This window comes from Phaenicophaeus curvirostris, chromosome 7 (genome assembly GCF_032191515.1).
Source record: "Phaenicophaeus curvirostris isolate KB17595 chromosome 7, BPBGC_Pcur_1.0, whole genome shotgun sequence".
In the NCBI taxonomy this organism is placed as follows: domain Eukaryota; kingdom Metazoa; phylum Chordata; class Aves; order Cuculiformes; family Cuculidae; genus Phaenicophaeus; species Phaenicophaeus curvirostris.
In genome coordinates this window covers 13,539,269-13,555,595 of record NC_091398.1, presented here as the reverse complement: position 1 = coordinate 13,555,595, position 16,327 = coordinate 13,539,269, and the positions used below count along the sequence as shown (strand labels likewise).

General features: G+C 37.8%; 1 protein-coding gene across 1 annotated transcript in view; it reads right to left on the bottom strand.

Annotated features, from left to right (window-relative positions):
• Window positions 1–270: 270 nt before the first annotated feature.
• FAM117B (family with sequence similarity 117 member B) overlaps window positions 271–16,327 on the bottom strand; it is a 30,150-nt gene continuing 14,093 nt past the window's right edge. The window contains exons 5-9 of the mRNA XM_069860795.1: window positions 10,380–10,523; window positions 9,182–9,407; window positions 8,284–8,404; window positions 1,534–6,212; window positions 271–1,487 (exon numbers count right to left, since the gene is read on the bottom strand). Of these exons, the coding sequence (XP_069716896.1) occupies window positions 5,894–6,212; window positions 8,284–8,404; window positions 9,182–9,407; window positions 10,380–10,523 (810 nt within the window). The 3' untranslated portion in view covers window positions 271–1,487; window positions 1,534–5,893. The remainder of the gene's footprint in view (window positions 1,488–1,533; window positions 6,213–8,283; window positions 8,405–9,181; window positions 9,408–10,379; window positions 10,524–16,327) is intronic.

The window sequence follows — 16,327 nt, the reverse complement described above, 5'->3', positions numbered from 1 at the left end:
AGAACTTGTGGGATTCTAAAACGTTCAGGAACTGACCAAACCTACTGCAGATGAAGATGGAGAAAGGCGGATTCTCAGGATGATTCTGAGGATTCACTGGGGGAATAAAAGTATGGATTAATCCGAGATTGCTACCTTGATTAATCTCTTCTAAAAGGGTTTAAAGTAAATGCCTACTGCCCTCAGGGTAAATTCTTAAGCAAGTCTTCAGGCTGTCAGAGCACACCAAACCCCTTGCTACTAAAAATAAATCCAAGATTAGCCCAGAGCTCAAAGTGATGACTTTTTTATTTTAGGCAAAAAAAAAAAAAATCCCAAAAACATTCCACTATTGTAGTTTGTAAAATTTTCACCCTTTTCAGTAGAAACAGTTCACAAGTCAGAACTCAAGATTCAAAATTACATTGTGCAAAACAGTACTGGTATAACTACACATAGCGAAGAGACTAGTTTTCATCAAGAATTCCATTGAAATTAGTTGAGCTGCTCTAGTTTTACACCAGTGTAGATCACCTCTGAACAGGCCCTTTTTGCAGAATATCCCTGGAATTCCTCTTGCTTATAAAAACTGCCTTACATGCAGCAAGTAACTGAGCAGTACAACATAGGTAAAAACATCTCCACAAGTTATCACAGTGTAACAGAGGAAAACATATCAGTCAATTTCATACAAAGGCAAATCTAATGGCAGTTTTGGACACCCCTTGACTGCTACCCTCAAAAAGTGCACGTCAATAAATGAAATAATTTATAATAAAATGAAGCAATATTCTTCTTTAACTACCAGTACATTGATAATTAGGGTGGATGAAGTGTCCAGAAAGGGTTTTCATTTTTTTAGCTTACTAGATTTTCCAAAGAACTGTTGTTGTTTCAAAAGGAATTTCTGTACGAAACTTCTGCAAGAAACGTTAACTTGCAGTGTTATCAGGCCAAGTCCTCTTCTGCAATTCAGATAAACCCATCAACACTACAGAAGTCTCTGTAGTCAAATACAAATCCCAATGAAGAACTACTAAACAAAGACCATACCTTAAGTATTTACTGATGACATGCAATGATATACAGCAAGCAGTAACAGGACTCCATTTACATTTGGAGTATTCAGAAAGAGACTGTTGCAGTTTAGTTGGGGTACAGGACTGGAATTTCACAACACACTTGTGAATAGTTAACATTCTCTCCTCATTTGACTTGATGCACAAAGCAACAGTTTCAAAACAATGCATCTAGGTCATTCTTCGTATAAACAGACTGCTAAGAGTAGAACCAATTTTCAGAGTTGCAGAACACTCACAAACTCACGGCAAGAAAATATACAGGTATGCCTTGCAATAAGTGGACATTTTGTTCTCCTGCATACCCAGGTTGAAAAAAGCAATTCCATAAGAACTCTTTCATCACAATTAAATCTTATCTTCCACAGTGCTTTTCACCTCCTTATCTTAGGAAAGGTGTAAGGTTCTATCACCTTTTCTAAGAGCAAGCTTTTTTGTTTTCATAGAATCATAGAATAACCAGGTTGGAAGAGACCCACTGGTTTTAATACATGCCAACCTGGTTTGGGTCTAAGCCATAACAACACCTGTAGGCTATGACTTTTGATGAAGGGCACACACATTAAATTGTGGAATCATACAGAGAAAGGACAGTCTTGACATTCTCAAGTGTTTTGATGCTTTTTTTTTTTTCATTTCATAAAAACAAGTAAGAATGACACACAAGCTTTACTTTGGAGACACGAGTAAGCGCACATCAGTTCTGTGTGACAAAAGGCCTGCATGATTGTAAGAAATTCTTCTTGCAAATATCAGTCTTGTTTCAAATGAGAAAGATAGAAGGGGCAGACTGTATGTGTCTGCGCTGATGAGGCAAATGCAAAACAAGATACCCAAGAAGGCACCCTGCAGCAGTGATCTTTGCAACTACAAGTCTTTCCATGCATTCTCCTTCGCCATTTCAGTTTCACAGAGAAGCTGTCAGGTACTCGGAAAGGAAACATCCAGCAAGGAAATATGAATATAATGGGCAGTGAGTTACTGTGAAGACACCAGTTAGCATTTCAGAAACAGCAGGGAGAGAACAGATTCCTTCAGCAAAGAATTATTGCTGTACCACTGAATTCTATTAAACTCAATAAGCAACAAGAAGTTAGGCCTGAGGCAGAAGAAAGGTTAATGGAAATGACTGGTTTTTTTCTTCCCAAAAGGCTCAGCTTCAGTGTTTTCCAACAATCTCAGATTCTGAATTCCAGTAAACTGTATTTTAGAACAAACAAATAGCCCTGAGATTAAACATACTTTTAAGGAGCTGCTATTGCTTTACGTCAATCAAACACAGCCATCACTTACTTCCACAGCATGCAATACTTAATTTTCACTCCATTTTTTTGTCACTTGGGACACATACGTGCAACCAAAAATTAATTTCTTTTGACTGAAGCATTATCTGTCACTTTTCCAAGTATTTAAATTTGTTGCTACAGGATTATGGCACCAACCAAGGAAAGAACAGCTGAAGCAGCTCAAACATTAGCAAGAGTCCTCTTTCCCTATGCCTCAAGCCTTTTTAAAAAGGATTCCAATAGTCATAGCTGCCATCACTGACCTTCATTACAACAACCTCCTTCCTTGTGACTTCTGTAGAAATTACAACTGGAGAAACACCATTCAGTACATCCCAAAATAAACTGTCAGTGCTAACTGAACACTGCCACCAGCCTTTAAGTGTGGCTAGAAGTGTAAAATACCAAGAAAACAACCAGTATTAGATGTGTCAAGTTGTGCATAAAAACAGACCTTTAATTTTTCTTAAGCTACAAAGTAGGCAATCAAGGAACTGACCAAGTCTATGCATAGTGTGAATTTAAAGTATGCCAAAAGAACCTGAACTCTTTCAGTAAAACTGCGCTTGAGTAAATGCATGGGTCAACCTTCAAAAAAAAAAAAATCCCACTCTATACATAAAAGAATTAAAAAGCTCCATGCACTCTCAAAACTATTTCAAAATTGATTTAAATACTTGATCTAACAGCTCTGCTATGGCACAAGACAGCACATAAAAAGTTTAAGGCTAATTTTTGTACACACATGTAAAAGCTGGTCTCAGATCGAGAGCTGTCATATTTTCTTAATTCTGAATCTTTAGTGTGGATTCAGAATAAAGTAGAGCTGCCATGGCAACAGTAGAGTTGTCCTGCATATAAAAGAGACTGAATGTTGTCCTGAATGCAGTTTTGTTTTTATAAAGAGCAAAAACCTCACACACATACATTTGGTTTTTATCAGAGCAGCTCACTAATTTGTACAGTATATCATCCAATAACGCACAACATAAACTACCAGAGATGCTCAAGGACTACAACAGGTGGAGAGGAAAGCCCTAGGGTAAGAAAGCCCACTGCTATTTGGGAGAGTCACACTGTGGTGAAAACAAACATCAGAATATGGTTTTGGTGAAGTCACTTAAGTCTCAAGGCCGTAATAAAGGCTATTTGTCAACTTTAGCCCTTTGGTTCTTAACCATTCAGTTAAGATCTCCTGATAAAGCACTAGGCAGTTTGGCATCGATGGAGAAGCTCTTTACATGCTAGTGTTAGAGAAACAGAAAGCAGATTTAGAAGCACTTCCCTCACCCGAATGATCTGATCTTCCATAAATTCATTCACATGATGTGTTTAAATAAACTTATCTAAAGCAGTAAATTTTAGACTTCAAGTTGTACTGTAACTGTTTCAGAGGAAACTAACATCAAGAAAACCTGGAAAAGAATTATCAATTGGCCAAATAAGAAATCTGATGCAAAAAGCCACATATTTTAAAACTCTGTCCCTCAACAATTTCTTCAATGTAAATCAGAGCTCTTACTTGAAAACAGAGTTCTTTAGCTCCCCCTGCACAGTCTCATCTAGTTTGATGGGATGAAAGACAGTAAACCAAACACCCCTTGCTGGCTGATTTAACAGATCTAATATTTTAATGCTTCCTGGTACCTTTTTAATCTGCTTTATTTTTGCATAAAATTTTAAAAGGGGATCATTTTACTGTGAACACAAAACTTGTGCATGCTAGTGTAACTTACACTTACCTGCTGAGTAAAGTACTTATGCCATCATAGTTGTTCATGTAGGACTTGAAGGAACAGTAAATGTGCATCAAAACTACGACCTACTTGCACAGGTATGCAGGTTTGGTTTTTTTCATTCTCCCAAGTGAAATGTTTGCAACCAAATTAAGCATATTAATCACTGAACAGAACTGTTATATTTGCAGTTAAAGATGCAGTTACGAGGGGACCTGAGCATGCAACTGAAGCATGGAAGCAATGTCTACGCAAACCAGAGAGAACTGGTTGTGCGTAAAAGACCAATACTCAGCCCCAGAGACTGTTCACGACAACACTTTGAAATTACTGAATCTAAATCTGTAAAAGAGGTACAAGGTCACCTTGATTTTTAAGTTGATATGACACTGGTATTCAGGTCATCGCATTTTTTTTGCAGGGTTTTTTTTTTTTCTATATTGTATTTACTCAAACTCAAGTAACACACTCTAGGAACACATGAGAAACCTCACTGAAGCTCCTAAACAGTTTCTGTTTTCAATTGCCTCCCCCGCCCTTTTCATCTTTTATTACAATTTCAAAGTAACCATAGACCAGGTATCAAAAAATCCTCTGCTTTACACGCCAGTCTAAGCTGCTGGCCAAGAAAGGAGAACAGATCTGCTGCTGTAAACTTCTCTGTAACAGACACCATGTCTGACAAACCATCACCTTCAACAGACACACAAAACACCACTATGACAAAAGGTCATGCACAGATATTCCAGTAGGATGTGGCCAGAGACTATAATACAGTGATGAGTCATGTCAGAGCAAATTTGTGCCAAGGGCAACTAATGATTCAGGCTGACTAACTCCATAAGTAACCAAGCAAGCCTTTAAGAGGCAAGTGGCATATTTTCTGGAAGAAAGAATACTAAGTAAGAGGATAACGGTTTTCCCCCCAACCCTGCACAAAAATCCTATGGACAAACAGAACAATACTGGGGCAAGTGCTTTAAAATGCAGTTTTCCATCCAATAAACAAGACACTGATGGGAATTCTGTGAAGAAAGGAGTTTTAAGAATGTGACTATTCTGAGCACAGACTTCCAAGATTGAAAAACATACACTATATACTAACACTGCTTTTCGGATACTCCCACATTTCAAATCTTTCAAACATATTAACTTGTCTTATTTTGTTAGGGCTGAGGCTGTTCAGCAAGGTCACATGATTCCAGACTGCTGAAATACTTCAGCAGCCTTTTGGTCCCAGCAGCTGTAAAATAGCCAAGTAAAATGAACCTTCCATACAAAAAAAAAAAAGGGGGGTGTGTGTACTGTCACCAGGAAATCATCTTCTCAACACCATCTGCTATGCACCAGAAAAGGCAAATTTTTTGTTACAAAATACAGTTTCATACAAAAAACATGTTGCAAAACCATCCAATTGCCCCTCCCTCTGCACATTACAATGGCTAATGGGATCAGCTGGTTGGTCTTTAGATTTTTGTTTTAATTGGAAAAAAGTCAAAGGACATCCAGCATCACAACAAGTGGTCCTTTTAGTGGCAAAGGATTATGACAGTCCTCATTTTCACCAGTGTTTAAAAAAGCAGGAGCAAACCAGAACCAGTCTTCATGAGCAAACAGTGCAACGGAGTATCAGTTGCTGCATTCTCCTGAACTTCTCACTGTGCTACCAAACTGTCAATTATACAAACAGTTCCATTATGACAGTGCCATAAATTGTTAAAACAATGTAAATAGCGTGGTCAGAAAGGTCCAGTCAAGTGGTTCCAATTTTTTCCCCAGTAGTTGCCCAGAAAAACATCAAGACAATGTAAATCTATCCTTCAGCTTCCTCAATACATCCTGATGGCTGGAGTAGAGAGGTCTGTGGTATTAATGTACTTGTTCCACGAGAGATCCTGTCTTGGTCTGTGTTTGCAGACAAGGCAGCCATAGCAATAGGCTGTAACAAACTGGGCGTCATGGTGGACGAGACAGTCAGGCTGTGTGCACTGCCCTTAAGTGCGAGATCCTGTGTTGGAAGAAGTGGCTTGAGGATGCTCACAAGACAGAAAGCAGAGCCACTTTTAGGAATGAAATTCACTTTATTCTTGTCAGGGCAGTAGAAGGCTGGAATTTCATGCAGCGGCTTTGGCCTAGAAATAGAAAACACACAACAGTTTTAAACTGACACTGAACAATCAAATTCTGTTAATAGCAGGTATGTATTGCTGAATGCATCACCAAAGACAAGCTGAGGTTTAAACTTAAATGTATTTCAGCTGATCGATCTAATGATTAATGACATTCACATCACTCTGCAAATGGCAAAATTATTTAAATTGCTTGTTTAAATATACTATGAGATCAACAGCACATTATCAGGACAGACTGTCTCCAAACCCAAGGAATACACCCACTGACTTCATATTGGAGATCATAAACCCTGCCCATGAACTGGCAAATCTGATATATGAGAACATATTCTTGATCAGGTTCTCCAGAAACTTTCACAACCCAGCAAGTCCTGCTCGCCCCAACACTTTATATAGCAAGCCTTCTGAAAGAAAGCTCCCATGGCAATATTCCTAGTATTGCCTATCTTTGAGCTGCTTGTGATCACAGGGGGATCCGCTTTTCTGGACTTCTGCTTCCTTTCCACGTTCACCTTAGCGTGGCCTGAATCTTTGTAAAAGATTCATCCACCTTACTTAAAAATTCAATGCAGAGAGTAAAACATAGTATTCCCAAAGTGGCAATCATGATCAAGTACCTGTAACCTGGGAAGGAAGCATATAATTCAAACAACTCAGATATGCTTTGTGAAAGACAGGGCTTGAAGGGAAATTGTGGATAGCACAGAAATGCCTTCCATGTCTGTCCCTAACTCTGCAATGTAAATATATTAAGCTAGTCTAACTCCACTTTAAGACAAAACTGTGGAATCTATTCCAAAGCCACATGCACTTTTATCTTCAACTTGTCCAAGCAAGCCAGTCTTTCAGTATACTTATACTCCTGTAGGAGATATTCTCCTCTGAAAAGCAGTTCTGTTCATTAAATAGTTTCCATATTAACTGATTCTCCAGAACATTTAGACCTATTTGTAACTCTTTTCCCAACTGAAAGTACTATAAATTTCAAATAGAAATAATGTTAAACAAAGGTTGAGCTTTAAGCAGCTACTGCTCACGTATTCCATGTACACATGGAATATAAGTACCAAGATATGAGGAAGATCTTTCTATATGAGATCGCACTAAGAACTGTCATAGCTAGGTAAAAAAAATCTGCAGAAGCCTGTTTCACTCTACAGCAGGGCAGTTCTACTGCTATGCAGGAAGGACATCTGAAAAGAGATGTAAATGCAAGTCAAATCACAACAGAATGTGTTCTCGGAGCAAGTGATGACTAGCTAGTCTGTTGGCAACATCGCTTACACACTCTAAAAGAGAAATGGGTAACTTGAGTTATTGTAACCCTTTCCACATTGCTATGAAGAGGCCATGCAGACCTCAAAATCAATTAGCAGAGATGAGAGACAGAAAATACGCAAATGCAGCTGTAATATTTTTAATTAACACTTACAGTAGATGCCATTGTTAGGATAATATAGGCATAAGAGAATTATAACCAAATTATACTGTGTAATGAAATGAAATTTTTAGCTGTAGGTTAAGATTCTTGCATCCAAGTGACACAAGGGTATAAAAACGCCACTGAAAACACAAACCTCCAAGAATATTCCCAAATTACAAAAGTAAGTGGGTGTTTCTTTTCAGAATAATCAAAGCATCACATGCTGAGGGTCAAATTCACTCCTCCACCACTAAAACTTTCATAACTACATAGATGTAGCTGAGAAGAATATGGTCTTCAAAGCCTACATTACTGCATGTGCCTGTCAAGCTGTGACATATTAGCTGATGAGCCTACATTACAGCTTCTTACTACACCTCTCTGTATCTGATAATTTGAGTTCCCCCTCCAACATATGCCAGGTAAGAAAAAGCCCTCTCAAGTTATGCTGGTTTTAAAAAAAAAGGGTCTCTTGAAATTTTGATTTTAACACAAGATTCCAGCAATAAAATACATACATATATAGCAGTATATAGTCACACAAAATAAAAGTGGTGAGGCTCTCAGCATAACTTTGATCTGACAAATAAACCAACAGGTAACTGTGAATGTTGAATGTTATTTCTTATGAAGTAAAGATCTACTTACAAGCTTTCCTCAAAGACTTTCACCTTTTCACAGCCCTCTGGAGGTTCACGCTTGAACATGTAGCTATTGTTGGGTTTTGGTGAGGTAGCATATTTCGGCAAGGGAGAATTATTCCCATTCTCTGCAGGAACAGAATATCTCATTGTTTAAATGTGTCATAACATAAAAATAACTACAACTATCTCTAAATGCCCCCAAAATTCAAAATCACTTCATGTTATGAAATTAAGAAGCATTTCAATTTACCTCCAGGTCTCCATTTGTGAATCTTAATCTCGATCTCCTTCCTCCTTTCTATTTCTCTTTATACCACTTCAACACTGCTCTGCAATCTCTGTTCACTCCTGGACACTTTGGAACTATAAACCTGAAACTATGGTCCTATGCCCTCACCATCTAGTCAAAAGAAACTAGCAGAAGCTACATTATTTTAAATCTAGAAAAGGTCTAAACTGGATTGTAAATCTTCCCTAGCATATATCAGAAGACTTCCAGTAAAAAAGCATAATTAAAATCCTTAAACAGTTGAACCTCTGTAGGCACGCATATGAAATGCTGCAAGACTGGCCGTTTTGTCAGAGATCATACTAAATATGATCTCTGACAAAATATGAATATACACAAGCAACAGGACTGGCCTGCTTCACTGTTCCACCTCTTGCTTCTTCAGCTTTCTTGAAGTAATTTAAGACCAAAAGACTTCTCTAGGAAGTATGTTCCTCTGTCACGTCTACCCAGTTTCAATAATGGGGCACTAGATGTGCTTGCACACACAGTGTTTGAAGTGATTTAAAAAAAAAAAAAATTCTACCATGGATGTGAGAAACTAATTCCCTGTTTTACTACATGTTCATGCACACAGCAGTGAGTTAACAGTTGGCATTAAGTTACACAGTACCTTTATCTCTGGAATCAGCAAGATGATCATCTGTAGAACATGGACTTTCTTCACTGCCTTCGGTAGAAATGGTAAGAAATGAGGCTGGAGACACTGACTGAGAGCGGCTGCTGTTGTTACTCCCCCTGTCTGCTCCTCCAGGTGTTTGGGTATCAATGCTGCGTGTACTACTACTACGTTGAACCAAGGGAGGTGGTGCACGGTGCCCATCTGGAATATCTTGAGGCTGTTAAAAGTAAAAGGTATGAGATGACTCGTCTTGTCTGGTTAGCAACTTATTTAAATTCAGTAACGATGAGGGAATTTTGAGTTTCATAGAAGTTTCAGGTGCTTGAAGGAGAAAGTTTTATTCATTACACAAAGACCAACAGAAAATAAAGTAAGTAGGATTTGAAAACAAAGGCAGACGACAATAGTTTTCAAATATTTCACAGAAACACAATCGCTGAGGTTAGAAGGGACCCCTTGAGATCACCCAAGTTCAGCACCTCTGCTCAAGCAGGGTCAGTCAGAGCAGTCTGCCCAGGACTGTGTCCACTCAGGTTTTGCATATCTCCGCAGTGATTCCATATCCTCTCTGTGCACCTTGCTCCAGTTTTGAACACCCTCAGACATTTAACAAAAAAAGTGTTTTTTGTGTTCGGATTGTACTTATTTTTTTTAATTTACGTCCACTGCCTCTTGCCCTGTCACTGGGCACTACTGCCCAAGATTCCCCTTCGCTTTCTCTTTTTAAGGCTAAGCAGTTCCAGCTCTCCCAGCCTCTTCTCCTATGAAAGGCATTCCAGGCCCTTAATCATCTCAGTGGCCTGCATTTCTGGTATTTTAATACTAAATTTACCTCTAAAACACCTAAAATCAAAATGAACATTAAAAATGGGCAAGTTAAAACTTCACCTGGTATGAGGACAGTTCTGCATGGGCAGACAGAAGAAAAAAAGTTACTACAAACACTCTCCAAACAGAGATTTCTTTTATTGGAAAAATAATTACACCACAGTGGAAAAGGTTCAGATTCAAGCTTTAATCCTTTTCTTCTTTCTGCTTTCCAAAAGGCTTTTCAACTTTATTTATTAAATAAAGCAAAACATGTTCCAGAGAAAAATAATTCAAAAACTATACAAAGTAAAGGTTATGACTTAAAAACAACGCAAACCCAAAATAAGTATAGAAAGCAATCATGGTGGCAGATACATACAACAAGTTGTTCCTCTTTGTCACCCGTCTCCTTAATTATTATCTCAATCTCCTGATTCAGTCCTTCTACACTGTTTCGGAATCGTGATCCTGTTGATTTGGTAATAGGTATCACAGGAACAAGAGCACTCTTTGGGATGGGAGCCTGAAGAACCAGAGACAGTAAGAAAGCAACATAGATTTATTTACTAAACACAGTTACTATTTCTACTCAAAAATGAACATTTAAAGAACACATCCACACCTCATTTTTAAGGATTTAGATGAAACTTTAGCAACTGTACTAAAATCGATGTCTTAAATGAAGAAACAGAAATTAGATTTGAAACAAAATTCAGGATGTCTAACTGTAAAAGTTTTCAACAATCTGGTCTCAGGACTTACCTTGATAAGGTCTCTCTCCAGCTCAATGTTGCTTTACAAGTGAAAAATCTAACAGCAAAGATTTAAATATAAGTAGTTTTGAAGCTTTTAAAATATATTCACATTCCTTTCCAATTAAGCTGTACTACAATTTCACTTCCTTCACTGCTGGGTTTACAGTTTTAATGAAATTACAAGTGGCATTTTAATGGAAATCTGCTGTCACCTACAGTAACATGACACACACAGAAGGAAAATTATTCCACAAATGCAACATTATACTATGCTAGAGTGAAGACTAACATAGTAACTATATCAAGCCAGAATAAAAAGTTGACAAAACAATTTAGGAATACTTCTACAGAAAGAATAAAATCCCAAACCCAAATGTTAATACATAGTTGCTTCAGGAATTAATGTTAACATTTTAAAAATGCAGTGTTTTAAAGTACGCGCAAAAACTGCATTCTCAGAAAACACGTTAGTGAAGTTTACCGTTTTGGTACATCACAACATTGAGATCTGCCATCCTCTCCTTTGTTAAGAAAAAAAATAATCATGCTGCCAGGACACTATAAGATACTGGTCAGACGTTCAAGACAGACTCAGGGGAGTATGCGGGCCACTACTACAGATAATGGAATGCTTCCTGCAGACATTTAGTTCAACTCAAAGAAAAGTGAGAGACTTACTGTCACAGTAGAATTCCTGGGTATGATTCCTAGACTCTAGTGTGGCCTAGTGTGCTGAGAGCACCTCCTCTACTGATTGAGGGACAGCAGTATTCTTACCTGGTCTTCAAAGTGGCTTGTATGTGGGTTTTTTGGTTTTGGGGTTTTTTTAATTTCATTTTTCCTCTCTAAGTACAAGACTGCACACAGGCAGGCAGCAAAGCACTGCAACTTCACAGGCAAAGTCTCAAAAACCACATAAAACTTGCCTGGTGGAAAAACTATCTTAGAAAAATTAATGTAAACATGAGAATTCCAAGTGCAGATGATAATGTAGAGTTATTCTCACAACTACAAATCTAAGGCATCAAAACTCACAAATTGTAATGTTTCAGTAGAGGAAACCAGCAAGATAGCTATAAGAAAAAAAGAGACTTGTACAAAGACTACAAAAGCTTCTGTTCAGGAAATGCTTGTGACTCTGTTTATGTCAGCAAAACTAAACATTCTCATCATGGCCAAACTTGGAAAGACTTGCAAAAGTCTTGCTTGAAGATGAAAAAGAGAAAACAAACCACTGGGAAAGAGCACAAAAAGCCTGAGAAAGCAACGCTGCTAATTCTGTTCCCAACAAATCCTTGGATCAGCAATCCAGTAAACTAATACAAGCCAATATCCAGTCATAATACAGGTATAGCAGCACAAGTTTAAGCAATAATAAAGAGTTTATGCACCCAATTATTACTTATACGCATTCTTAGGACAAACTGAACTTGTTAAAAAGCAGAAAGCAGAACACAAGTCAGATTTCAGCAGCCATTAGCAAAGCGTGGGAATTCTCCACGTTTTAGATATGATTGCCTACCCCAGAAATTCTTAAGAGTTTCTTAGTCCTATGAGAAGAGCTCAAAGTAGAAACCCACAAGTTGCTCCAATAGAATTCATTATGATTCAATACAGCATGTTTCACTTCCAAGAAAAATAATATTCTGTAGATGACCGAGGACAACATGTTAACCCAGAGTGCCAGAGGGTGGAAGGGAAGGAGGTTCCATTACATGAATAGAACAACCGGCCTCAAAACAAGAAACTTTGTACTAGAAATACTGCCTTCAGAGTTCTGCAAAGAGCTGGCCCCTGACATACAGAAACAGGCTACCAACCCTTGAATGCATATTTAAGAACGCACAAAATGAAGCAAGGTACTAGATATGGGATAACAACTGCAGTGCTCACATAATAATGCACTGTCAGGGAGTTTTGGTGCAGGTTAGAGTCCTGAAGTGTACAGGTATGGTATAAACTCTTGTTATCACCCATGTCTTGTACCTCATTGCTGAATTATTCACTGACTTTTTAGAAAACTGCTCTAAGAAGTCCCAATCTTTCAACAAGCAACAGAACTTTAAACAGAATTCAAGGTCTTTTGATGCTTTTGGTTATTAAACATCAAAGCACCTCAAGGTTGAATGCATCAAGGCAACTCCTCTCCAAAAATGAAATGTTCCACCTATGTAAGGTGGTAAGAATGAAACAAACTGCAAACACCATGCAGCTTGTCTCAGTATTAGTGGCTCATTAGGATCAATTGATTGGCAAGACATTAGCATGTTTCCCAGGAAAGTGAATGGAGAGGGCTTGACGGCTCAGTGTCAAGCAGCAACATAACACCGGCGAGTGCACTGAGGAAAAAATATTCTGGAAGAACTGTAATCCGTCTAGTCTTCTGCCAAGCTTCAGCTCTGGCCTTAACTCTAGTTTCTCCATTATATTTACACTGAGAATAAAGTAAGAGCTCATTGGTTTGACTCCTGTTTGCAGACTTAGTACCATGCAATTAACTCAAAATCCAGCTCTCAGAAGCACCCTGAGGTCACTTGAGGAGGTTACGACCTTTCTGCAAACCCCTTCGGGAGAGAGAATGGAACAATTCTGACATCATAAAAAAATAAAAAAAATAAATCAGTTACTCTGGAAAAAGATGTAATCAGCAGCAAGGACTCGACCAAGTTCCTCACGAACTGTTTCCAGATTCTGAGTAGGACAGGAATAGTTAACAAGCTTATTCCATAGAGACTGTGCAGACTTTGTTCTTCAAAGAAAAATTATAGAAAAGAAGCACAATTAAACAATGAGTTGGAGGCTTCAATGGTACAATCCACTGTAAAAATTTTGGTAAAACTCAAGAATTGTGGCAAAGCTGAAGTGTCTATTGGTAGGGAAGAAAAGAGGAAAGAAATCCACTGGAATTGCTTCTTTTAATTTTAACTAGAAGAATAAGCCATTTCCAAAATGTTAAACAGAGTTACTTGGTCTCTGTGAAGGGACTACCAAGGCAATCTCCCAACACATTTTCTCGGCCTTGTCAGAAATCCAAATCCTCAAGCTCAGAAATCTTTGTATGATCCTCTGGAGTCAACAACTGCAAGTTTTCTTCAAGTTGGGAACATAAAAAAAAATTTATAAATATTCTAAACACTAACTGCAAGTGCTTCCACACAGCCCTTCCCACAAATCCTGAAGGAGCTGAGCTGCTGCCAGAAATTCTACTTTAGCAGTTGCCTAGAAAGGAATGAGAAAGCCTTTGCCCTTGATGCCTGCAGTTACAGATTTTTCACTTCGACTTAGAAAGAAAGCATCCTCTAAATGCCATTAATCTAAACTTTTCATTTACTCTTTTACTCTTCTCTAACTTCCCCCCTTTGCAAATAGCTCAACACAGCTGGCACAAAATTTACTAAGAAAAACAACAGTTTGTCTTATAACACAATGCTGGAAAAGCTGCTTTGCCTCAGTTTATGTTTTATAGTTTGTTTCACAAGCCCCCAAACTAATTATCTGTTTTGCAATATTTTACTCACATACTCTAAAATTTGGCAGGATGCAAAAGGCCTCCATACAGGAAGCAAAATGTCAAGAACATAAATTAATAAAGTAATTACGATGAAAAAAATATTATATACATATTTGGGGAGGGTATTTTCCAGAATAGTAATAATGCCGTTCATTTACAAAATTAAAAACTAATATTATTAAAGTGACAATAGATCAGCATTCAGAAAGCTACAGGTTTTTAGAAGACCAAGCCAAATCTGTTACATCGCATGTAATTTCCCAGAGTACTGAAGGGCCTACACTGAAGGATCCAACTTTTTTTGCTGAAATGCCTCTATGGCCCACAACTATAGCAAACCTTCAAACAAATTCTACAAATCTGGATAAAATATCTGCATAAAGTATTCTGACCTGCCTTTTTTTTTTTGTCCTCTAAATGTGTCTCATCAATTTTCATAAGCTTCCTCAAAATCCCCTAGGGAGGGACGGGGTCATTTATTTGCCTTTCTCCTTTCATCATTTTGGACTGTTCTGACTTGAGCTACAGCAGTCAGGAAGATTAGCAGCATACCACACTGTATCTGTACTTCAATAAAGCAGATCAAAATGTAGGAAAGTTCTAATAGGCAGCCTGTTGCAATTTCAAACTGTTCTGCTATACAGAAAAGGAGAAGGAAACAGCTTGTTTTGAGATTTAAAGAGTTTGAAGAAGTCATTCCCAAGTTACGTCAAAAAATGTAATTCTAAAGGAAAATCCTAAAAATAGTACTTCTAGTAGTACAGAATTCAAACTAATAAGTGCCTCTTGAACCCAGTTTGTTAAGGCCTGAAAATTCACGACTCCTAATTAAATGACCTACAGCAGAGACAAGTTAGGATCCGAGACAAAAGATGCTGCCGATTTTTTATAAAAAGGTAGGAGTTGAGAACAATAAATCAGAAAAAAAATCAAAACACTGTTCTACTTTCCTATTTCCTTTCTTGAAGTATAAAGTATTCACTCAGACACCTGACTTCTATCTGCAAAAGAACATGCCTGCACAGGACTGTAGGTATGGTTCTTCCCTTCTGTTTTTTAATTCATCCTTCATCAGAATGGGTAAGGACCTGTAAAGCAGGACACATGCTGATGTCACAATGGCTTCTGCCCCTGGCCTAAATTATTTCCAGAAGTATAAAACAACAGAACAGAAACAGTTTTCACTAAAAGGTATCAAAGTGCAATATTTATTAGGACAATTCTAACTGCATTCCAGGAGTAATTGGGAATATGACTAGATTTGTAGAGCAGCTTCACTGTTAAGGTACTTTCTCAATTCACAACACCGACAGTTCCACAGTTTTTCAACTACACTGACTTGCAAGGCATTGTTCTTTTTTCTGCTGCCAAACGTTTGCTGTATATATGTATAAAGTAACAGGGAAAAAAGTTTCCTTATGAAAAAAAAAGTCTAATGTCACTATTGATTTTCTTAAAGTTACTCAAGGAAAACAGACTTGAAAAAGGATCCATGTGTCTAAAAGTCTATTTTTTTCCACCTGCTACCCATTGAGCTAAAAATATTACTTCTCTTATCTCATTAGCAGTCTTCATATAAAACTGAAACTGCACAGAGAGCATGTGGTGGCCTAACCATCACAATTTAGGAGATCGCTACTTAAAGGTTCAAGGCTTAAGTGACAGGAAAAAAAAAAATCTTACAAAACACTGAGTGAATCCACCAAAAGTATAAATACTTTTAATAGAGCACCTAAAAAAACCCATTGAATAGCTTTTTGTCAGGTAAGCTCTCTAAATCAGTCCATTACAGGAGCAGACCAGTCCTATTGCCAGGACACAAAAAGGTGAACAGCAGAAACAACAATTCCGAGTGTTATCATTTTACCACCAGTTTGCTCCATGCCACATTCTACATGCAAACTCATAACCATTAGTGATAGGCAATGGAAATGATAATCTATGATTTTAGATGAAGCTTATCTGTCATCCTTTTGCACAGTCTGCCAAATGCACTTTAAGAGTTTTGCTTTAAGGAAGGATCCAGCTATGAAATTCTTTGACAGTGGGAATTCAAAACCA